Genomic DNA, 26,085 nt, shown 5'->3' with positions numbered 1-26,085 from the left:
ATATAAGGAGAACGATGAGTAATCCTATCTAAATTTAGTGAATTAGTAGATTGGGAATACAATATGCTTCAATTCGTGTTTTTTCAATCAGAGGCGAATCGATTTTTGAATTGCCGATATAAAATCTCAACTTCAAGAAAGGTATAACGGTAAGAAATTCTCAATACTAAAAACTTAATTTTAAAACTGCATTTAAATTATAAAACTGTCGAACGATCGATAATATACCTAATAAATAGTGTACTGATGTTATTCCGTATATCGATATCGATGTATCGATTCGTATCGAATACATTTCTACTACTACTTTACTTCTGTGATTCTGACTGAATCTTTCTTTGATCCCGGCCGGCGAGGCGGTAAGGTTGAAACGATAGCGGCTTAAGTCTTGTTAATGACTGTGTGAGATTTTAAGGTAATTATTACAAATTAATTTACTGCTAAATACTTAAAACAGCTATTAATATTAAAATGTTATTCGTGCTGTAGGTAATGGAAATAAATTTCTAGTACCAGTCCTCAGGGACATTATAATTGATAAAGATTTTCTACCCAGGCACCACTTGAACGTTTTTCATACTTCCTGCTTAAAATAGTTCACCTTAATAGTCCCACTACTCTTAACTATATTTTCCTCGTACCACATGAAATGTAAATTAATAATATGTTAATGAGTGGAATATGCGATGTAGTGATTTGCAAACCTCATTATTTTTTCATATAAGTGCCTATGAGTCATGTATTCTGGGCATTGAAGTCTTCATTTCTCTTCTATCTATCAATCTTCACGAATTACATATATCCGGATTTTCTGAGTGATTTTTCCTTGGGTTTTTGGAAAATTTCAGGACATTCTGTCGGCAATGGTGATAATGTCAAGACATTCAAAATAAAAAAGTCACCATTAGTGTTCCATTTGATATAGGTCAGGTCACAATTAGATTTCTTCCGAATAACACGTTATCCTTTCTTTTGATCCAAATAATTGGAACTGTTATTAAAGTGCTACTTATACTTTACTATGTAGTCAGAAAAAAAAAATGTTTAGCCCTAAGCAACATTAAAGTTGACAAATGTTTACTATCCGAGCACCACTTAAATATGTATATATTTTCCATGTTTTGTGGTCGAAATCATACACCGTCATTACTTCACTGCTATAACGTTATTTAGGAGAGGCATCATGTAAAATGGTAATTTATAATATATATATGTATTTATAAGTAGAGTGTGCAATATAGTGATTTGCAAATCTTCTTGTTTTCCTCGAAGTATTCTATTATATATTCCGAGCACTGGGTTCTTTATTTTAAAAAATAAAGAACCCAGTGCTCCATTCACCTCGAGGATTTTTATATATTTTGACTTTTGCGAACATGTTTGAGTTTTTAGTGAATTCCAAGAGGTTCGGCCAGAAGTGACAATAATATTTAGGGATCCGACCAAAGTAATAATATTACCATTAATGGTTCATTTGAAAAAGCTGATAATTGTGCGGTTGAAATTTCTCGGGAATGAGATTTTACCTTTTTTTTTGGGTTGAATACATTTTTTTTTTGCTTGAAACGGTCTTTTAGCCACTTGATAAGGACTGAACAGTCTTTTTGTTGGAGTTGGCTTATATTTAAGTGAAAATAGTCACGTTGGATATTGATAATTGTAAACTTTAAAAATATTGTTAAATAAGTGATTGAACAAAATCAAAAGAACAACATTGTAAAGTTTTGAAGTTTGAAATAGAACATCCATCCATATGTTATTCTTGCATTAGTTCAGTCTTTTCATTTTGATTTTGAAATTATCAGGTTTTGTAATAGGTGTGTAATGTGCAATATACATATTAAGGTAAAACAATGTTACCTTGATAACGGTAATTTTTATAATTTTACACAGCAAATTTTTATACCTACAATTGACAAAGAATTTAAATTGAAGTCAAATACACATTTCTGTGAAATGAAACTCATGGGCTATTATAAAGCTTCGTTAAGCATTATTAAGGTTTTAGGTGTATTATTATTTTGATGATGAAACAGATCCATGTAAAGAGCTTAGCACAAATCAGCTGGCAATGAATAACTTAATTTTTAGGTTCACATAAAGTCAAAATTTCTAATATTTCATTTATACTGTATATTTTTATTAACTCAATTAAAGGAATGGTGCCTTAATTCATTCTTTTCCATTTACTGCTTGCAGTCTCTATGAAGACTGATTTGTTTCTTTTAACTGAACATTGACATTATTTATTTATTTATGCTGCTTAACGACTACTTTTGTATAATGTAATATGGAAAAGTTGATTACTTATTAAAAAATACATTTTTTAATTACCGAAAAAATTTACACGTCATTCTAAACATAATCAAAAATGAAAATTAAAGTTTGCAGATTCAGATAATATTTTATGTATTTTCCAAAAAGTCACAAAAGTATTGGTAAATGAGTGCTTAGAAAAAATAAATAAAAATTACCGTTTAACTTCTATCGCTATTTACAGTATAGTCGTTATAATAAGAATACAAAAAATCATTGGAAAGTCCAATCTACCGGAAATGTTGACAATCTGACCAAAAATTCATTTTTTTTTGTTTTTTTTTTTTTCAATAACCGATGTAGATACGAAAAAACTACAAGATCTTAAACAGTTTATTAATAAAATTAAGAAGTCATCGTGTATTGTAGCATTTACCATCCACGCATTGCTAAATGGTCAGAGAGAAAAGAGGCCCCGACCACTGAAAAAATATCATTCTATAGATTAACAAAATTATTTGACTTGATCAATGATGTAAGTTCTCCGTCATAAACTATATTACAAATTTTAACCAACTATCTCAAAAACTACAGAAGCTGTAAAGAAAAACCTGACTTTTTTTAAAATTTAAACACCCTGTAGATTGGTAACGAAGCTTTCGCGATCCTACGTTTATATGACATTTTAGTCGTGAAATGAGCCAAAGAATTACCCCCTTTCGTATGTACATCTTCGGTGATGGGGATTAAAAGAAAAAAACTGTTATTACTAATGATCAACTATTTCTGATATGCACGGTCCGACAGATAATAGAAGAGTGTCTTATTATATCAGGACGCAAAAAAAAAATATCAAGCATCGCTCCAGACACCCATACATCGAACCTGGTGTGATTATATAATCCTGGAGGGACTAGACCAAACATATCTATCTAAAATATGTGTCTTATGGAAGTGGTGATACCTTCATAAATTTTGCCTTATAAAAGAAAGCATTATCCAACAGTACACGATAATTAGGAACACCCCGTATAATTATATATATGTTTACAAATATGACAAATTCTTTAATGAAAAATATGATATTATTTTAATTTGGTCTTGTTTAATAAAAACCGTTGCCACAATCGCTTTTTCATATACATGTAAGATTCTATGTCCAAGGGTGGAGATGAAAAAAACAATTCTCAGAGCACTTCTTTATTCTTCGCGAACCAAAAATGGAATCCCGATACAACCCGGTATCCATATACAGCACACATCCCCTCTTTTTGAGAGAACCGATAAAATGGAAGGGCTGTCCACCCTTTTTCCCACGGGTACCAAACCCCTAAACGTTATTCTCACCTACGCTAAAGGAATTTGTAAACAACCCTCTCTTCCCACGCTAATCCGGGGAATAGCTTGGTAGGGAATTCATGATAGCCCTTTTACCATTTTCTCGCACTTATCTTGGGAGGAATTTAGAGCCAGAGCCCCGTGATACTTTCAGATAATTGATTAATAGTTTCAACATGGACAGAGAATGCTCACATACATATTTAGGATAATTATTTCAGTAACGATTAAAACATTTTGTTTAATCCATTCCGTTGCTACTTTTAGAGCTTGAATTGCGTCGGAGTGTGAAACCTTATTAAGTAGTTCTTCTTGGATTTCACCATCACTTTTTTGAGAGTCATTATCGGTGTTACATTTGCCTTCCAGATTTAAATCTTCTACTATTGCGTCTTCATTCTATTCTTTCACATTAAAAATTGTACATTTAAAGGGTACTATAGCTTGTAGAAGCACGATAGTCTCTTCTAGGGCATTATAAAGACTTTTTCTTCATCGAAATGCTGCTTTATAATAGACAACGCCAAATCGTTTTTATCAACCGCATTAGTTTTTGTTTTTGTATTTTGCTAGTATTTCATAATAGTTTGAAGGACATAACTTTTTCCGTGAAACTGTCAAATTAATAACTGCATCTCATAAAGTAAATTTCTTCAAAGCTTCTCCCATTGTATCGTCTACAGCGACGATGGAACTCAGAATACTGTTTCTGTAGTACAGTTTTATAAGCCTTGGTATATTCTGATCCATAGGTTGGTTTAGAGGGGTGACGCTTGGTGGCACGAAGATTACAAAAAACATCCGTCACTTTTTCAATTCTTTAATGGCTGGATGCTATGGGGCATTCTCTAACAGTAATCAAGTTTTTTCAGGGAGATTTTAAGACTTTAAGAAACACTTAACCTGAAATTAATTTAGTATCCGGAAAGGCGTATACTATACATATAGAATTAATATAATGTTACTTCGGGGAGCAATTGTTGATAGAACCAGTTTTTAAAATGTTTGGATGCCATCCATGCATTTCTGGTGCTCTTATACACAGTGTGACTCATTTCAAATGAAAACACCTGTAATGTATAATGTAACTTTTGCATTTGTAACTCGATTTCAAAAAACCAAGACTCAAAATATAGAGAATAAAAGCTCTATTTATGCCGTAAAAATTGTTTTCTAATACACCCAATTAAAACCCATTATAACTTATTTTCCATGTCAAAAATCGGAGAAAAGGATTAGAGTGTTTATAGTTGTAAACAATATTATTTTATTAGATTGAATGATAACATCATGATTGATAATATACATCAAATTAATTCAATTTGTTTGTTAAAAGTAATGTAATTGTTATATTATATGTACATGTATTGAATTTTTTACCCAATTTGCCAATTTTACTCTTTTTCTCAAAAACTAATCGCTAGATTTTGAATCGCAATACACCATTTCGTATAGCTTTGAAAGATGTTTAATTTGAAGTCTCACTTGACCCATATTCGAATTTAAAAAAATCTGCTATTTTGCATTACCGATGACATAAATAACATCTAAAAAACCAAACAAATGTCAACAGCTATTATGTTTTGTCCTTTTTATGCTGATTTTGAATTTTAAAAAAAGTTCAAAAGTTAACTGAAGGAGGTCAATTCAGATTCGCGCGGTATACAATGTTCCATTTCTTTTGCTCTTCATGTTGAACAATTTTTCTAACAGTACATATTTTTAAATTGTATATGTCAATAATAATTTTTTTCCATTAAGTATAGGAAATTATAAAAAAGTGGAATGTTTCGTTCCCACTGATTGATGATTCTGTACAAGGTTGCTCAAACTGTTACTTTGGTACATGAGACCAATCTTTAACTTCTCACCACGATAATTAACGCTCTTAAAATTCTAGAAGAAAGGTACTCCCGATAAGGCGAATGTGTGGTTGCTGGGTCGAAAGTAGCTTAAGATAGTGGAGTTTCAATAACTTTGATCATTAAAACTATTTATTTGCCAGTCATAATATTCATTTTGATCTAAATGCAGATAATTAAATAAGTTAACAGATCAGTGGAGGTAAGCTGTATGGATTTCTGGATACAGGCTAGGCAAACAATATGCTATCTAGGTGAATAGATTAGTAGAGAGACTAGTTCTCATTATTTCTTAATGCATGTTTTGTAAACAATTCATGTAATGAATGGATGAATTTGGTAATTTTGGTAATTGTTTTCCCCCATTTTTTTGGGAGATCGACTGGAAAGTAACCTGAACTACCCTGTAGAATAATAATGTTTTCATGACTGACACGAAACTTTTAATTTTAAATTCCTATTTCATTAAAAAAAACCATCATTTTGTTTTAACTTTTGATAAAATTCAGGTATTTCCCAAAAAAAGCATTAATTAAACATTTTATTTTTTCTGGAAGTGAAAAAGTTTTTTACTTCAAAAATAATTATATTTGTTTCAATTTTAAAATTTAGTAAAATTAGTATTTTTTTTATGAATTTAAAAACATAAACAAAATAACGTTTGAATATATGTTGTTATTGCGAGAAAAATAAAAACAATTAGGAAAAGAGTGCTTATTTTCTTACTAAAATAATAAAAAACGATAGTCTTTATGACATTAAGCAGACATTAATATTAAGATTTTCATTTTTAGGAACAACCTGTAATTTTTCTGGAACGAATTAGAGAAATAGAGAAATGGCGATAGAGGATGGAATTTATTCAAGAAACAACAGAATTTGGAAAACTAAACGACGAAGACCACAAAACAACTACCACGAAGTTCTGCTTTTCCACTTTCCACTTGCAAATTGTAATGATACAGTCTCTTCTCCACGGTAGATGTAAAGCTCTACAATCAGTGTTTGTTCATCTTCGTCGTCCGATTCACCGTTATCAAACGTCGTTATATCGGTGTCCTTTAGATAGAAAAACCCTTTCCAATTTTCGTCTTTAAATGCCATAATGGCGCCCTGATATATTCTTACGATTACGTCTGCCAGTTCGATAGCAGCCCCTCTTTGGTATTTCACGACATAGCCTTTGCCGTTCACGTTGGAAGTGACGAAAATCCATTATCAGTTTTTTCATATCCATTTTATCTTAAAAAAAAACTACCTTCACTGGTTTTTATCACTGGTTTAATGCGTACGAACCTATTCCGAGTCCCATCAGCCTGTCGGATATCAGGTGCGAAGTATTTTCGCTGTCCGATCTCTCTCAGGATGTGGAGTAGATTTTAGGAATTTGTAAATATGTATATATACTTGTACAAAATAAATGAAAAAAACTTATATTTGATTTTGAATTATTCGAGTGTTAGTCGAAAAATTCAATCGAGGCGAAAGTAGATACGGATTCGAATATTTATAAACAAAATTCTTAAGGCATTTTTTGAGTATACACTACAACTTTATTTTATTGTTCATATACAGTGTGTTAATAAATATTTTCGAGTAAGGAAATGTTTCCATACTTATGTTCACCACTGTATATAGCCAAAATTATAGGACCTAACTAACTGAAAATCCCACAATTTTCTGGATTTGTTCCAAACGACTTTTTGACGACGAGCATTTGAATCGAAAAAGGCCGAAGACTACCATGAAGAAATGAACGGAAGCTCTTTTGAAAAATTGTTCAAAAGAGTATTACCTCAACTCCAGGAAAATAGAGTCACGTTATTAAATAACGCCCCAAATGATTTTAGAAAGTTAGAAGGAATTCCTACAATGGCGTCAAGAAAATTTAAAGTACAACAATGGCTTCGATCTAAACACATCAATTGTGAAGAGGATTTATTTAAGGCAGAACTTCTGTTAATAGTTAACGAACATAAAGGAAAATACAACAAATACATGGTGGACGAAGTGGCCAAGGCTAAAAATAAAACAGTGTGGAGACTCCCACCTGACCATTGTGAACTTAACCCGATAGAAATTATATAGAGGGACGTTAAGAACTTTGTAGCCGATCATAACATTTAAATATGTCGATGTGAAGAACACTTTTGATGACGTCGTAAATGATATTACTGTTGGCAAATAGCAAAGATGCAGTAAACCATGTAAATGGAACCAAGTAGAAACCAAAACGTGGAAATTAGGCAATATAACGGAGAATCGAGTCGAACCGCTGATGATGAATGTAAACTATAATCCTTCCAATTTCTTAAGTTTTAACTTACTTGTCAGTGCTTAAAATTAGTGTCTTCTCTGCGTTATCTGTTTGTATAAAATGCATTAAATTTTGAAAAGCAGATTTGTTTTTGTTGGCAAATGACGATTAAAATAAATGGAAAGTTCATGCAGAATATCCAATCATAACAATAACATAACCCTCAAGACCCGAGCTTATAAACAAGGATTGTCAGCTGATTTTATTTAGTGAATTCACTTCCAGTGTGGTGCACTGTTCGCTCGAGAGCCGTCCACTCCGAGAACCCGCACTGACAAATGACACTTACACGAGTGGCGATTGACGAATGCCGGAGGTGAGAGAAAAAAAGGATTAAGCAGCTTCAAAAAACTAACGGCATGACCATCATCTGCACGAGGGTCGAGACTACAGGCGGGGAAAAATTAGAGTAGCAATGGTAGAAGTGAAAACAAAATAGTTAAGTAGTACAAACGGGTACTCAGTACCCAAGGTCAGTTTCTTCGTCGGGTTTGGATACCGACTCTTTCCCACGAGCACGACTAGTAACGGAATTATACATTACCCCGTTAGCACCGATTACACGTTGTGTTACCCCTACATCTCCTCGGTACATATAAACTCCTATAGGCCCGACATTAGCAACTGAACAAGTTACCACCCGTTGTATGTTTGGTTGTCTAGATTGCAGATCACGTGGCGGACAAACATTTATAAAGGCACCATATAATTATATGTACGATCCTGCACGCAACGTAGGCAACTATTTATACATGCAACGTGCGCGTCTGGTCTTGTTATTGGAACCAGAAGAGACGATAGAGCGACGGACGGCCGATGGGACTCGGAATAGGTTCGTACGCATTAAACCAGTGATAAAAACCAGTGAAGGTAGTTCTTTTTTAGATAAAATGGATATGAAAAAACTGATAATGGATTTTCGTCATTTCCAACGTGAACGGCAGAAGGCTAAGATAGTGAAGAAGAAAATGTCGAGCTTCAACGTCGTGAAATACCAAAGAGGGGCTGTCGAACTGGCAGACGTAATCGTAACAATATATCAGGGCGTTACTGTGAATTTCGAAGACGAAAATGGGAAAGGGTTTTTCTTTCTAAAGGACACCGATATAACGACGTTTGATAACGGTGAATCGGACGACGAAGATGAACAAACACTGATTGTAGAGCTTTACGTCTACCGTGGAGAAGAGACTGTATCATTGCAATTTGCAAGTCTGGTAGAAAAGCAGAATTTCGTGGCAGCATTGGAAACGTTTTTACAATTTAGGTGAGAAATTACATGCATACAGAGTAATTCTAGATAAGTGGGACAAGTAAATATTTTGAAATCGAGAAGAACTACATAAAAATGTTCGAAGTCTTCTTTATTTTTGGAGCCTCAACTTTTTATGTCAATTTGTTTTTTTTCGAGGTCAACTTCAACTGTCTTCTTTATCAAGGAGGTTCCAAAAATAAAGAAGACTTCATTTGAACGTTTTTCTTGTAGATCTTCCCGATTTCAAGACATTTTCCAAGGTCTCCTTCACCTGTCCTTGGGGGTCAACTTCATTTTTTCAAATGTAACACTCAACTTTTTTTGGAGATTTGAATTCTTTGTTGGCAGTAAAAATGTTTTTACTTGAAACATTTTGTGCTAAAATTAACGAAATTGATAATAATAACAGGTACAAAATAAGAAACATTTCATTAAACTTTAATCATTTATTTTAACACTTTTATTAATTTTGTAGTGAATTTTAATTTAGTATAAAAAAATTCAGTCCAACAGATGTTTGAAATGGTTCCCCTACTGATCAAGGCACTTAACAATTCTGTTTTGAAGTGATTGCTTCTTATTTTTCAGCATTTCAGTTGTAATGTTTCGACAAGCGTTTTTAATTCGAATTTTCATGTCTTTGGAAGTATTTGGTACTCGATTATAAACTACTTGTTTTAAATGACCCCACAAAACAAAATCTGCTGAAGTCAAACCTGGCGATCGGGCTGGCCAGTTAACTTCTTTGACATTTCTAGCATAACGAGCGAGGCAACCGTCATGTTGAACCCACATTGTCAACCTTTGCCCTGAATTAACTTCTTCGAGAAGGAGTGGCAAATTTTTGAACCATAAATAACATGGCGATGTGGATGGGAATCCAACACTTTCCACTACACGAAACCGGCGTGGATTCTCAACCGACTAATAATGCATGTTGTGGCGAGTCACTTCACCGTGGTTTGTGAAGCAGAATTCGTCAGAAAATAGTACATTTGAAAAAAAAATCGCATTTTCATGGAGTCTTCTTTGTATCCAAGTACAAAAAGTCACTCGATTTCGGAAATCATCACCGTGTAATTCTTGATGCAGACTTACGTGGAATGGATGAAATTTATGTGCGTGTAAAATACGCCAAACGGTACTTTGAGAACGTGAGAATTTGCGGCTACTGCACCTAAGACGCCAATTTGATAATTCTCATTCAGATGAAGTGGTTGAGCGTTTTCACGTTTTTCTTTCTCTCCAAATTGTCTGTTTCTAAGAACCGATTCAAAACACGATAAAAAGTGTTACGTTCTGAAACATTTTTGTCCCAAAGGACAGGTGAAGGTGACCTTGGAAAAAACAAATTGACATAAAAAGTTGAGGCCCCGAAAATGAAGAAGACTTTGTTTGAACATTTTTTTTGTAGATCTTCCCGATTTCAAGACATTTGCTTGTCCCACTTATCTAGAGTCACCCTGTATATGTATACAAGTATATTTAGGTTTTGTTCATTTTGTAGCTGTTGAACGATAGGCAGGGGTTCCTTCCTTGGAGGTTGGAGATACCACCCGCGAGTTATTATACGAGAGCGCTTACACGCGAGCACTACTTGTAGTACTTGTCGGTTCACGTTACCGACGTTGTACTTTTATGTTACGAGAGTCCAGGACGGACTATATACCTGCTTAGCGAGGTACACGTGGGATCTCCCGAAAATCTCGGAATTAGGACAACCCGTCAAACTATTGCACTATTTATTAAATGATTCGTAAATAGTTATTACTAAACTAAACTTGAAGCGAACACGAGATTACTTGGTTACGTGGCCGAGTATTAGTACGAATTTTTCTTTGTCGGGTGTTTGAGGTGTTGAACCGTCAGCGATAATGGTCAGAGTTGTAGCTGTGCAGACGAGCAGAAATAAAAGAGAGAGATTCCACCCTCTCCCAGCCCTTAAGTACTGGGAGGTAATGGCCAACCGACATGGGCGTACTACTACTCGGGATGACTTTCCCTTGAAGGAATCCCATTATGCCCAGAACGACGACCAGAACAGATTATCCCGTGACCGGAATATGGCCGTCGTTCCGAACGGAACGTGACGGTACCCTCAATTTTGTCTACCGCTAAGGGTAACGATGGGATATTTCGATATTCAAGGACTACATCCCATGCACATTTTATAGTTTGATTGCCTCACAATATAGTTTCTTTTGAAGAACACAAAGCCGAGGAATTTTGACTAATAAAACATTTGTATCAACTATGGCGGGTCGTGACATCTGGGAAGCAAGCAAATACAAGATGTGCAGGGGCATAGCTTTGGGACTTACATTAACTAACATATCAAGTCTTGGCCCCTCAAGTCTTAACAGTAGCAATAGTTCCAATAGTCCGGTTGATTCCGGAATGTCCACATTATCATAATAATGTAGTATCGGGATTTAATGGGATATCAAACTCCAATACTAGAGTAGATATGGGATGGTGGTTATATCTACTAAAGAAATCACAGTTCAAGAAATAAAGCTATAAGTGTGCGTTTATTAACGAAAAAAGGAACAAAAGAAAAGAAAAGCAAGCTGACCGAGCCCTGTCTTATCTCAACTCGTCGGTTTTTGGGACTGCCCGGGTCAGCCTCTTCTTTTACTAACTAAACTTACTGCTACTTGGGTTCTCACCCCGCTTGGTCACATCTGGGTACCAGATGCCCAAGGATGATCACTATAATTGCCTTATCATAATGGTTTAAGTATGAGACGCGGCATTGCGAACGGAAAGGACGAATACAGAAATCTAGGAACTGTCGATGGTCAATTGAATTATGGCCCGGTTTCGTGATCCTACATTCGGCCATCCTGCCGCGACAATTGCCCTCAATTGTCTTCGTCGGATTCTTTGTTAGCAAAACCCATACCCCATGGTTTCATGTGGTCGGCTGATGTTGATGTTCGCTGTGGCCCCTCGTGCTCGCTAACCTTCTCAACTAGGTAGCGGTCGCTTCTTAGTACTTTTACAATCTGATAAGGGCCCAAAAACTTCCCTTTTAGTTTTAATCCTGGCCCAAATTGTGTCCGCTGAATAGCCACCCAATCTCCTTCCTTGTACGCCTTGGCTGCTTTACGACTCTTATTGAACCCGCGGCGATTCTCTTGTTGGACTTTCTCTATGCGGTTCCTTGCCGTTTGTCTTAATTCCTCGCGGTCCTCTTCGACCTGGGTAATCCACTCTTCCTCTAGTAATTCCTTTAGGTTCACATCCTCTTTCAACCTCATGGCAACTCCAAACAACAATTGACACGGTGATTTGCCCGTACTGCGATTTGGCGTCGCGTTCAGGTATCTTTGCACATTGTCTACGTGTTTGTACCATGTGTCCGGCGTTGGCGCGGCCATCTTGGTTAATAGCGGAATAAGAGTGCGATTTACCCTTTCGACTTGCCCATTTCCTCGTGGAATCCCCGTCGCTATTAGGGAGTGTTCGATTTTTTCGCTTTTGCAGTAATCCTGGAAGTCATTAGACGTGAAGGCTGTTCCTCGATCAGAAATAATCCTTCTAGGATTTCCGAAAACATTGGATTGGCCTCGCAGTCGATGCAGTACCTCCGCGGTACCTGTCGACTTAGTCGGATACAACCACACAAATTTGCTAAAAGCGTCTATGACTACTAATATGTGTTTGTATTTTTTCTGCGTGCCAGTCATTGGTCCCACGTGGTCTATGTGGTACGTGTCGAGTGGAACGTCGCCTTTGCAAACGGGGTGCAGGAATCCCTCTAGCTTACCATGCTTCCTTTCAGCCAGGATACAATCAAGGCAGCTCGCGACTACTTGTTCCACTTTTGGACGCATCCCCTTAAACCAGAAGTCTCTTTTGACTACCGCTTCAGTTTTGGTTATCCCAAAATGTCCCCGATCATGAGCCCTCCTAATTACCTGCGTCTCCATACTCTTAGGAACTACTACCAAACTTTCTCCATCCACGTTCTTATACAATAGCTTATTTTTTAACAAAAAGCCGTCGGCTTCATTGCGCGTTGTGGCGTTGATAATTCGTTTTAAATCTTCATCTCTGTCCTGAGCACTTCTCAATCGCGCAATCAAACCGTCGTCATTTTCAGAAATATACAAACTTATAGGTAAAGGGTTTCTACTAAGCGCGTCTACATGCGACATGTTCTTGCCTGGTCTATGAACTACTTCGTAATTAAACTCTTGTAACAATAGCACCCACCTCGCTACCCTCAAATATATTTTCTCCTTTCTCATAGTGGCGGCGAATGCTTGGCAATCGGTTACAATCTTAAACGGTATATACAATAAATAGATTCTAAATTTTTCTAATGCCCTTACTATCGCTAATACCTCTAACTCGTAACTACAGTACTTGCACTCCGCCTCGGTCGTTTTACCGCTAGCATAATAGACAGGGTGGAATTTGCCGTCATTGCAATCCCTCTGCATTAGAATCATGCCATACCCTATACACGACGCATCTGTGTGCAACTCCGTCTCTGCCCCCGTTCGGTATATCTTCAGGACCGGATCGTCTATCAATGCGGCCTTTAATCTTCCGAAAGCCTCAATCTCCCTTAACCCAAAATTGAATTTACAGTCCTTTTTTGTCAAATCAGTTAACGGTCGAGCTATAATGGAGTACTGGGGAATAAATTTTCGGAAATACCCGGTGAGCCCCAAGAAACTTTGCACGCTCTTAACATTCTTAGGCGTCGGAAAGTTCTGTACAGCTGTTGTTTTCAACTTCGACGGTCTCACAGTACCCCTAGATATTATATGCCCCAAATAGTCCACTGTGTCCTTAAGAAATTGGCATTTTTTCCATTTAATTATTAACCCGTGGTTGGCGGCGACCTCGATAACCATTTTGAATCTTTCCAGCCCTTCTTTCATAGTTTTCGCCAAGATAATTACGTCATCCATATACAGAACCACAAGTCCAGATTGTATCAGTTCTTTGAAAACTACATTGATAAAATTCTGAAATACTGAGGGTGAAATGCATAACCCGAATGGCAACTTAAGAAATTCATACTGTCCGTCGGGCGTTACGAACGCTGTATATTTTATACTGTCGCCGTGAACTGGTACGTGGAAAAAACCATTTTTCAGATCAAGCACAGTAAAATATACCCCTTCGGCTAACGCATCTATTTGGTCTTCAATTAACGGCAGCGGGGAAAGTGGCCTTAATATCAACTTATTCAGTTTACGATAGTCTACGCACACACGCATGGTGCCATCCTTTTTCCGAACTATGACAATCGGACTCGCGTATTCTGAACTAGACGGCCTAATAACCCCTTCTGTCATCCACACATTCATAAGCTCATTCACTTCTTTTCTTTCCAATGGTGCTAATCTACGCGGTCGCGACGTTACAGGCATGTCCGACTTTAAGACAATTTTCGCCCGTATGCCTACAACGCATTTCGTTTCTGGCTTATAAGTCTCAATGACTTTTACGATTTCGTCCCTATAAAGCTGGTCTTTAATGTGTCCTAAATCAACCTCGTTCGCCTCATCGATGGTGTTAATTTTAAATATGCGAGGCGACTTAAATGGACTCACGTTAAGGTCATCTCGATCGTTTAGTTTAAGAAAAGTGACTTCACCCCGCCGGATGCGAAGTTCTACGTGGTTTAAAAAGTCAGTCCCCAAAATAACTGGATGTTTGAGTATGGGATTGGCAACCACGTGAAACTCAACGGCAAACTCGTCGCATCCCGCTAACATGCTAGTGGCAAACGGCCCTATCGACTCATTCACCTCAGACCCTAGACCCTCAAAACACACTCTCTTACTTGCTAACGGGGGTGACCCCAACCTCTCGTATTCACTCTTTTTCATCAACGTCAGATCGCTACCGGTGTCCACTAACGCTAAGATCTTACCGTCCTTAACTGTCACTTCCTTTTGATATTTCTCTTTGCGCGGTCGCGACACCACGAACACATCTCGGGTCACCTTCGCGCATTCCGCGGCGACATGTCCAAAAACACCGCACTTGAAGCACTTTTTCCCTTGTTCTTTCACGGGACACCCGGTGCTCACGTGTCCTTCCGCACCGCAGTTAAAACAATGCTTCTTAGCTGCTCCCACTGAAACTCCAGTTTTCATTTTAGGTTGGCTTTCTTCATGTCTCGTCCTGCATGCTCTATTGTCGGCTGTTCTGGCTCTTGTTTTGGCCATATCCTGTTTTAGCCGTTCGTATTGGCAAAACCTCTCCTTCAACTGCCTGATGTCTTTGGCCCCATAGAGCACGGCTTTATTGATCGCATCATCTGGGATGCCCTCAACTATATATTGGATCACTGTCCTCACGTCAAAATTTGCCGGCGCCGCGATTTGCAACATTCTATATGTGTATTCTTGCAGCGTTTCTTCGGGTCTCTTTCTTCTCTTGCTGAGGTCCCTATGAACCTGCAAGGAGTCCACGGCTTCTTCGAATTCGTCCTTTAAGGCTCTCTTTAATTTGGCCCACGTCCTTCCGCACCTTTCGTACTGCACAAACAATTTCGCTGATCCCTCCAGCAATTGCTTGGCATAGGTGATTTTCTGGACTTCGTTCCATCTACATAGCGCAGCCATTTCTTCAAAATCATCCAACCACCGTTGGATATTTGAGTGGCTATCGCCGCTGAACTTGTCCAGAGATCCTTCCACATCTCTGAAGGATAGCAATACCTGTCGTGACGCATTTCGTCTCTGCATCACCGGTACGCGACGGACATACTCGTCATCGGTGCCATCGTCGCCGTCTTGATCGTCAGCATTCCCTCGACGGCTGCCTGCAGGGGTCCGGACACGTCCTCCATGGTGACCATTGTCTGCAGCTCTGCACCTCCATGCCGAAGCGGCCTCCAGTTCCTGCTCCTCTTCCTCGTCGTCCTCGTGGTCTATTTGCTCTTCCTCGCCGTCGGCCACTTGGTCTCTTTCTAATAAAAGTGCTGCTCTCAGTCTCGCTAATAGCTCAGGCTTTCGACCCGTTATTCGCAAGTTTCGTCGTTTTAGCTCTTCTCTAAGCTCCGAAACTCTCATTCCGAGAAGCTGGTCGTCTACCAGTTCTATTCCGGCCACTCCACTTGCAACCTGGTCAATTATACTTTCCATGGCTCACTAATTTCACGCACTTTACTATTACCCGCACTACCAATACGATCTCACGCACTCTTATGATTTTTCTGATTGCTGTAATCCCGGACGAGCCCCCAAATGTAGGATCGATAGGTTTTCGATTCTACTAGAATTTAAGATGTTAATGAAATCACAGGTCAGAAATAATCGTAAGTGTCGTTTATTAGTATGTACATGTATTTACAAGTGTGTCAGGCAGAGGTTCGCGGAAGAGAGTCCCAAAAAGCCTCTCTCATCCCCTTTATCCCACGCTCTTATTCGCCTCCTTCAGGACAAGTGCCCAGGGTGGCGAACCATAGGCGTACCATTGATTAGCCATCGCATATCATACCCAACCACTACAGTCAGTAGAAACGACGACCCTTGTCGCTGACACTGCTGGAAGGTACCGTCCGTCGTCTTGGCGCCACACGCTCAATGGTCGTCAAGTGGTTGACGCTCACCATGGGCGCACCGCAAGGGTAGATTGTTCTAAGTCCTCCCCCTAACTCCTTAATCCTAACTTACAACTAATATCTACAACCCTACATTATTATTTATTCTATTTATTTATTTATTTTATTTATTTTATTTTTCTTTCTCTCGTCATGCTTCTTCTGTATCACTATCCTCTTTGCCAAATCACTTATCAGTTTCCAGTTTTCCATCTTCTCAATCATTATTGTCATGATATTTTCCGGTTTTAATTTTTCCCCTACTCTCTCCTCTACTATGCACCGTTCTGTTCTCCATCTTGGACATTTGAAAAATGTGTGCCGTGCTGTGTCTTCTTCTGGGCAGTATTCGCATTGTGTACTCTCTACCTTACGTATTCTTTTCAAATAATGTTTAAAGCATCCATGTCCCGATAATATTTGTATTAGGTAATAATTCACTTCACCATGTTTTCTGGTTATCCACATCTCTATGTTTGGTATCAATACTTTTGTCCACATTCCTTTATCTTTTAGCGCATCCCATTCCGATTGCCATGTCTTTAATATATTATTTTTTTCCTTTTTAATATCTAGTCCTGATTTATTATAAGTGTTTTTTCTTTCCTTCGCTAAGAGTACTATTGATGTCATCCCCCCTATCACTGCTGCTGCCTCGTACGATATAGTGCGGTATCCTGAAATCATCCTCAAAATTGCCCTTCTATGAACCCCCTAAACTGTTTTCTGTTATTCTCAAAATTCAAAGCTTCCTCCCATACTGATGCCCCGTATAAAATTATTGAGTTTATTGTAGCTGCTATTGTTTTTCTTTTACTACTCGACGGTCCTTCTAGATTAGGCAAGATTCGACTCAAACTCATAGCTGTTTGTTCTGCTTTTCTTACACTTTGTGATATACGTTCTTTAAATCTTAGGTTTTTGTCTAAATTTATTCCCAAGTATTTTATTGACTTTTTCGTTGTTATGCTAACGTTCTGTATTTTAAATGTGATTTCTTTAAGTTTCCTTTTCGTGACCAAGAGTACTGTTTCTGTTTTTCCTGCTGCCAACTTTAAATTATGCATCTCCATCCATTCTTTTATTTTATTTACTGTTGTTATTATTTTTAATTTTATATCTAACTCGTCATTGCCTGTAATACTGACGGCCAAATCGTCAGCATAGCCTACTATTCTAATGTCTGGATTATCTTCGATTCTTAGAATGTCGTCATAATACAAATTCCAAAGGAATGGCCCCAGTATGGATCCTTGGGGAACCCCGTAAGTTATTTCCATCTGAGCAGTCTTACCTATCCGGATACTTCTGTTATTTAAATAATTCTGTATTACCCTCAGCATGTAACCGCTAACGCCTCTTCTCTTTAATTTTTCTATTATCCCCTCCCATGTCGCTGAATTAAACGCATTTCGTACATCAAAAGTTATCAGTATACAAATCTTTCTTTTTTTGTGGGATCTCTGTCTGATTTTGTTCACCACGTTCACTATATTTTTTACCGCGTCAATCGTCGATCTTCCTTTCCGATATCCGTATTGATTTTCATGTAACTCCTTTTTGTTTGCTATCTCTTTTTTTAATCTGTCCAATAATAAATGTTCTAAAACTTTATCGATTGCGTTTACCAACGATATGGGTCGGTAGGATTTCCTTTTTTCTGTCGATTTCTTTCCTTTTTCTAACAGTATCAGCTTACTTTCTTTCCACGCTTTGGGAATGATTCCTGTTTTTATAATTCGGTTAAAGATTTCTTTGAACGCATCCGCCTCTTCTTCAATTAATGGTTTCAAAACTTCTGCTGTTATATTATCCGTTTCTGGTGCCTTTCCCCTTTTAAGTTTCCTTATCGCCTTCTTTATTTCGTCTGTTACAAAAAGTGGTACTTCTTCTTCATTTATAATTATCGACTCCCATTCCGGCTGAATCCTTTCTATGAATAGTCTTTTTGCCTCTTTCATTTGCATCTCATCTAGTAACCTGTACTGTGGATTCACGCTGCTTTGTCTGGCTAAAATCCTGTATGCCCGCCCCCAGATATCTTCTTCCAATTCCTTAATGATTTTGTTCCAGTTTCTTCTTTTCGCTTCCTGAATTTGTATTTTGAGATTTCTCTTTGCTACTCTGTATTCGTTTTGATTGTTGTGTGACTTTACTTCTAGAGATAATTAAACTGTCCCGCGTAATGCTAATGTTAAAGCCTTGAACCATAAGATTCTGACCTATCAGTACATCATGTTTTAAACAATCATCAGGAATGACATGGAACAATATTTCCAAAAAGAAATTGTCTATTTGTACCCGACTTAGTATCTGTAAGGTACTATTAACGTTACCGTTACCCTATACCCTTTAGGACTACCAAGTTATTATATCTCTTGCCTGAAAATTTTCGTGCTACAGTCTCTTTTATCAGAGAACATTCAGCGCCTTAATCGAAACAAAATGGATACGACTCACCAGATTGCACGAGCTTGCCAATGGGCTCCAACACACTACACACATTAACTCGTTTTTCACTAGTATTTTTGGGACACACTGTAGAAATATAGCATATTTCCCCGCACTTAAAACAAGTCGTTTTTCCCCTTGTGGTCGACATACTATCAGTCGTTCCCTTGCTGTTTGAAGGTAATTTTAATCTGTCTTTCTTCACCCTACACTCTGCTATTTTATGCCCAAGTTTACCACAAGAATGGCATTTTATACCAGGATATTTTGCCCTTTTGTTTTCGAACTTGGATGGTTCGGAGAGATTTTTCAGTTTAAAAGAGCATGCTTTCAGCTGTTGGTGTAGCTCTTGCCTGGTTGTTACTTTTGTGGTGAAAGACATGCGTTGTAACCGACTGTCAAACTGTGCCACATGAGCCAGGACCAATGATATAGCGATTTCTTCTGTATTCATTGTTTTCCATCTTGACATCAATAATGTGATCAGCCGGCTGGTGTAGACCGAGAGAGATTCATTATCCCTTGGGCGACTGTTGAGTAGATTGATAAGGGTTGCAGTAGGGGTTTCAGAACCTCGAAACCGTTCTATGAATAATTCTTTAAATTGAGCCCACGTAATACCGGGAAAACATACATATTTGCGACAACCACTGGGAAGCATTTCCTTCCAAAGCGCTACTTAGTGCCAAAACTAGTTCACTTCCCTTCAATGGGTTTCCCGAAAAGCACATTTCCACGATGGTAGACCAAGCATCAGCGTCCGGGTCGAACTTCGGTAATGACACAATTAGCGCGTTGAAGACACTAGGCTGAGGAAATCGCACTGCCTTTATCAACTCTAACATGTTTTTGTTTTGGGTTTCGAACAAAACACGCCACTGAGCACTATCACCTTGTTCGCGGTTGAATCCCACTTCTGATGTCGGATCATCAATCGTTTTCCAGATCTCGCGAGTCCTTCAAATCCGAGGGATAAGGTACCTGCTAGTCCCTGTTTCCCACGAAGGCTCGCACACATGGCCCCTTGATTTCGCCCTTGGTGGTAGCGACCACGTTCGACAGTGCTTCGTCTTAAGATGGCCCTGTCAGCCTGCCCTTCGTCATATTATCAGCTCGTAATGTTACACTTTATCACTTAAGGACTAATAAATCTCCGACATATACAGTGGGTACAGAAAGTATTCGTACACCTAGAGTTTTGTCAGACAAATCAATATAACAAATTTTAATGAAATTGTGAATTTAATTGTATGTGCAATTAAAGTAGTTCCAGTCTTCCTCTATTAGAATATTATAACATAATTGAGAAATCACAGTATATATTTTAGTATAACATAAATATTTATTTCAGAATCAAAACATAAACCAAAAAAGTATTCGTACAGCTACTAAAAAATAAAATTTCCATTAAATAACAAATGAAGATATGTTTCTCAGTATTTGGTTGGATATCCTTTGGAATCAATAACACTCTGCAAACGTCGTGGCATTGAGGATACTAAATTTTGAGTGACCTCATTAGAAATTAGAGACCATTCTTCCTGAAGAACTCTTCGCAAATCATCTTTGTTGGATATAACATGTTTCCTTATTTTCTTCTCTAAATGTGATCACAAGTTCTCAATAGGATTGAGGTCGGGTGACTGGGGAGGTGTTTTCAACACGTGGGGCACGTTATATAGCAACCATTCTTGAACAAGCTTCGACGAATGCGTCGGGTCGTTGTCCTGTTGGAACCAATAAGCGTCTACAATTCCCAAATTAATAACACTTTGTTCTAAATTTTCATCTAAAATAGCTCGGTACATAAACCTGTCCATGATTCCATCAATAAAATGAAGTTTGCCGATACCTCCCCAAGACATACAACCCCAAACCATTTGACTTCCACTGCCATGTTTCATAGTTGGCTTTAAATATTGTTTTTTCAGGGCATCTCCGACTTTTCTCCATACATGAATTCGCCCATCTGATCCAAAAATGTTAAATTTACTTTCATCAGACAAGATAACCCTTCGCCAGAACTCCATTGGCTTATTTAAGTGCTCTCTTGCAAATTGTACTCTTTTCTTTCTATTGATCTCATTAACCCAAGGTTTCTTTTTAGCTATTCGACCATTAAATCCAGCTTCTTTTAGTACATTTCTAACACATTGGACAGATATTTTGACGCCAGTAGTATTTTCCAAATCTGATGCAATTTTTGCAGCACTTTTTGATGATTTTTTTTTTATACTGCGGATAATTTAGTTGCGTTGCCGATTGTTTAGTTTCCTTGGTCTCCCTTTACTGCGATTTGATAGTACATTTCCCGTATTTTTAAATTTGTTTGCTATGTATTGAACGGTACTATGGGTTTTTTTACATGTTTAGCAATTTCACGTAAAGATTTTCCCTCTTTATGGAGGTCAAAAATCAGATTACGCATGTCAAGACTTACTTCAGAACATTTTCGGGGCATTTTAATGATTAATATTGCAGTTAATTTATCTAACTTGTAAAACACACTAACACTAAACTACTAATGCATAAATTTTAAAATTCAAGCGAATAAAGAATGTTAAACATTTGAAATTTATCTTGGTATACGAATACTTTTTTGACCTGTTATTTTTCTGACGATATAAAAACATGTAAATAAAACAAAATTTAATGCAATTTAAAAAGTAAAATTTGGCTCTACATTTACTATAACATCTGTTAGACCCAATTATTCTATATACTATGATTTAAAATGCATACAGTTGGCAAAAAAAGTATTTGCATACTAGAAAAATTCCTTTTAAAATTAAATTACAACATACTCCTGGCAAATCAAGTATATAATTTTCAATGCTACTTCATACTACATACATTTAACCAAAACAAAATTGAAAATAAAAATCTAATCCTAGTTATAGCAATAAACAAATTATTTTTAATGCAAAAAAGTACTTGCACATTGTACAAACAACAAACGCAGAAATAGTGTTATAACAACAATTTAAACAAGTAGGGTCTTAATATCTTGTATGCATGCCTTTAGCTCTAATGACGGCCTCTAAACGTCAAGGCATCGATTCTACAAGTGTTTTTGTAATATCTGGAGACATATCATTCCAGGCTTCATTTATTAGCGTTTTAAAAGCTTTTCTACTGTATACATATTTGGATCTTATTTTCTGGTCTACCAAGTGCCATAAATTTTCAATTGGGTTAAGGTCAGGTGATTGAGATGGTGTTAAAAGCCTTCTTGGTGCATTGTAGAGCAACCACTCTCGGCTAATACTGTTGAAAGTAAAATTTATTTTCCAATCCTAATTTTTGGGCACTCGGCATGAAATTGCGTTGCAACACATCCACATAGCTGCGCGCAGTCATGGTGTCTTCTATGATTTGTAGATTTCCAACACCACTCCATGCCATATATCCCCAAACCATAACATTTCCACCACCATGCTTAACTGTATTAAGAACGTTTTTCGAATCTAGAGCCGTATTCTTTTTTCTCCAAACGGTCAGAATACTAGCTGGCTTAAAAATCTCGAATTTACTTTCATCGGAAAACACAACATTTCTCCAGAAGTCCAGGGGCATATCTCTATATCTTCGGGCAAACTCTAACCGCTTTGCTTGGCTATTTTTGCTTATAAATGGCTTTTTTCTAGGTCGCCTCCCTCGAAGACTGGCTTCATGGAGAACATTTCTTATGGTCTGTGGTGTAACAATCTTTCCAGATGATGACGCGATGTCTTCGACAAGGGTTCTAGCACTTTGATGAGGGTTTTTTTGAATGTTTTTTACAATGTGACTCTTATCTCTCGTAGTTAATTTATGAGGACGACCACTTCGAGGTTTATTATTAACTGTTCCGGTCTTTTCGTGCCTTTTGATTACGTATCTAACTGTGGAGAAGTTTAGTTTTAATTTTGATGCAATCTCTCTTTAACTTTTTCCTGATTACTCAAAATAACAATTTCCTGTCTTGTTTGACAATTGATTTCGCTTTTCTTCGAAAGCATGCTGGCTGCAATGAATTTGTCGTGGTACTAAATTTGAACAAGTAATCAGAAGAAAATATACAGACAAAAACAACATTCCAATGCATTTTTTGCTGTTTTCAGCCACGATGTTAATCGATTATCATGAACGTGCAGGATGTGCAAATACTTATTTTGCATTAAAAAATAACTATTTTATTTCTAGAACTGGGATGAGATATTTGTTTTAAATTTTCTTTTGGTTAAATATATGTTATATAAAGTAATATTCGAAATCATATACCTAATTTGTCAGAAGTATATTTTAATCCCATATTAAAGGTAATTTATCTGGTGTGCAAATACTTTTTTTGCCAACTGTATTCCTCATGGACTTTATTAATTTGGTGATGGTTTCTTCTGAAATGGAACTCCATGGAGTTGAAATGGCGGTGAATAATTCTGCGGAGTTTCTAAATCTTTGTGGATTCTGTGCCCTTATCTTATGGTCTACTATCTCCCATAAGTTCTCTATTGGACTCAGGTCGGGACTTTGGGCAGGCCACTGCATTACATTTACCCGTTGCCCTTTTAAATATTTTTTAATTATTTTTGCAGTATGCTTCAGGTCATTGTCATGTTGAAAAATCCATGAAAATGACATGTTTTTCTCTGCAAACGGAAGCATATGATCCATTAATATCTCCAGATATTTAAACCGGTCCATAATGCCCTCTATTTTTACCAATGGTCCCATTCCAAACCCGGAAAATGATCCCCACACTAATACGTTACTCCCACCAAATTTAATTGTGCCTTTAGTGTACTTTGGCTTGTACCTTTCATTTGGAGGACGCCTGACATATGGAATTCCATCCGACGAATACAAATTAAATTTACTGTCGTCAGAGAACAGCACAGTTTTCCATTTTCCAAAACTCCAGTTAAGATGGTCATTTGCAAAACGGAGCCGGGCCATCCTGTTCTTCTTAGAAACGAAGGGTTTTTTAGCGGGTCTGCGTGCATTCAAACTTTTTCCTTGTAAGCGTCTTTGAATCGATCTTACAGAAACACCAAAGACACATCATTCCTGTGCAATATCAACTGCTGTTTTATATGGATCCCCTTTCGAGATGTTCACAATTTCATTGTCTTGAACTCTTGTTGTCTTTCGAGGACGACCTGTTTTTGGAGGACTCACCACACTTTTGCGAATATTGTAGGCGCTCAATACTCTACAGATTATAGAGCGATTAAGATTTAATTCTTTAGCAATTTTACTTTGGAACATTCCAGGTTCAAACTTGGAAACAATTAATTGTTTCAGTTGTACTGAGAGAGATTTACCACGAGGCATGTTTGCTGGTTTTCACTAATAATACTAAACACAATAACTCAAAAGTGTTTGTTAAAAAAAGACGTCAGAAGGAATTTTTATATATTGTTGCTCTACTTTTGTCCGGCATTTATTCGTTTTTGTTGTTAAATGCCTTGAATTCAGGAATAAACTTATAATTTTTTGCAGCGTTATTTCTAGATACCCCAACATCATTTTGATATTACTAGTTTATGAATAAGTCGTACCAAACCTTGAATATTTTCAAGAATATGTTTGTTGCTCCACTTTTGTCCTCTACTGTATATCGTTGAATTAGTAATAAAACGTAAAATTTACATATGTAAAAAAAGTAATCCTTAATTGTTCAAAAAATGCAATGTTGAGTTAGCACACGTTTACTAAACACCCAGTATAAAACTGCTGCCAATCTTGGAAAAATGCATGAACTTTCAAGCGCTTTTAGTTAAAAAAAAAATTCTATTTCAATACATTAAAAAGTTAGAGAGGGAGGGGCACTTTTTGAGGGGCACCCTGTGCATTGCGTAACGCTTACCTTGTTCACTTTCCGTGCCTGTTAGACTACAATAAAAAAATATTTCATGACAAAAATTGAACTAACTCATGTGTTTCTTGAAAAGTGGCATTCCATCTGGATAAATCACCATTCAATACTTCTTACTGGCAATCCAAAGCCTGTTTAAAAAAAATGTGAATTCTAACCTTCGATTTGAAATACAGTGCCGACTATTATACGGGGTGCTTAGGAATTGCGCGGCACTATTTGAGCTATGTATTTTCTGGTACAAAATCAGGGAAAAAATCATATACTATGTAAGTATGTATCCGATCTGATCGGTAGTGGAATTGCCGGGTGTTAAAAGTTAAGAAAAAATTCGGTTTTTATTTTATTGTTTTAGCTATTGCAAATAAAGCTTTTAAATTTTACATGCGTATTCGATAATAGGTGCTGTTGAATACGAGAGTAGATTGTCCCTAACTACTCTACAAGGTAGTGAATTCACTGAGGTCTTAGTACATGAAATCCTTTAAAAATATTTGCTAGTTCACCACTGGCAAACGTTAATATTTTTCATTAAGATCTTCAATTTATTACCTTAAATTTAATGTCCCTTGACTTTTGGCCGAATCTCGTTTAGTTTCCTCATAAATTAATTTATCTATAAATTCGATCAAATCTACGGATCCCACGCAATTTCAGAATTGCGCAGCACTACTTGTGGTGTGTATTCTCCAATACAAAATAAAGAAGAATGTTCATAAAAGCGTATGTCTTAAGTCAATTTATTATCGATATACTGGCATAAAGATATTTCTTAAACCATTAAGCATTTAGGGGAACTGTTCAAAATGGCCTCTGTCGAATGGCGCATACAGCCAGACGAATCCATGATTCTTAGGTACTTCGTATAGCGCTCGGGTGACTGTGAGACTGTTAAAAGATGAGAAACTTACACAAAAAAAAATGTGGATAATCACAGATTACAATTTTGAAACATCGTGGAACCTGTAGAGTTGATTGAATTCGCAAATGAATAATTTTTTTTCCTTATTTTGTACCAGAGAATACATAGTCCAAATAACGCCGTACAATTCGGGAACGCCCTGTATTTCTGGAGAGCTCTTAGTGAGTAGAATGTGACTAGCAATTGACATTCAGGATTCCCCAATTAAGAATTTTCAACTTTGGGAATTTTCTTGAAAAAGAGGAGAT

General features: G+C 37.0%; 1 protein-coding gene across 3 annotated transcripts in view; it reads left to right on the top strand.

The window, feature by feature from the left end:
* The first annotated feature begins 345 nt into the window (after positions 1-345).
* Positions 346-26,085, top strand: part of LOC136347331 (uncharacterized) — a 28,260-nt gene continuing 2,520 nt past the window's right edge. Inside the window, exons 1-4 of one of the 3 annotated variants that reach the window (XR_010733474.1) lie at positions 346-415; positions 6,251-8,605; positions 8,659-9,040; positions 11,395-11,434. Coding sequence is in view for 1 of the 3 variants with exons in the window: in XM_066297233.1 (XP_066153330.1) it covers positions 8,590-8,605; positions 8,659-9,040 (398 nt within the window). In the remaining 2 variants the exon portion in view is untranslated. Of the gene's footprint in view, positions 416-6,250; positions 8,606-8,658; positions 9,041-11,394; positions 11,435-26,085 lie in introns of those variants that run through there. The other 2 variants (XR_010733475.1, XM_066297233.1) reach the window with 2 other exon arrangements.

Source organism: Euwallacea fornicatus, chromosome 28 (genome assembly GCF_040115645.1).
Source record: "Euwallacea fornicatus isolate EFF26 chromosome 28, ASM4011564v1, whole genome shotgun sequence".
Lineage (NCBI taxonomy): Eukaryota > Metazoa > Arthropoda > Insecta > Coleoptera > Curculionidae > Euwallacea > Euwallacea fornicatus.
The sequence above is the reverse complement of the archived record's forward strand: the minus strand, read 5'-3'. Positions and strand labels throughout refer to the sequence as shown.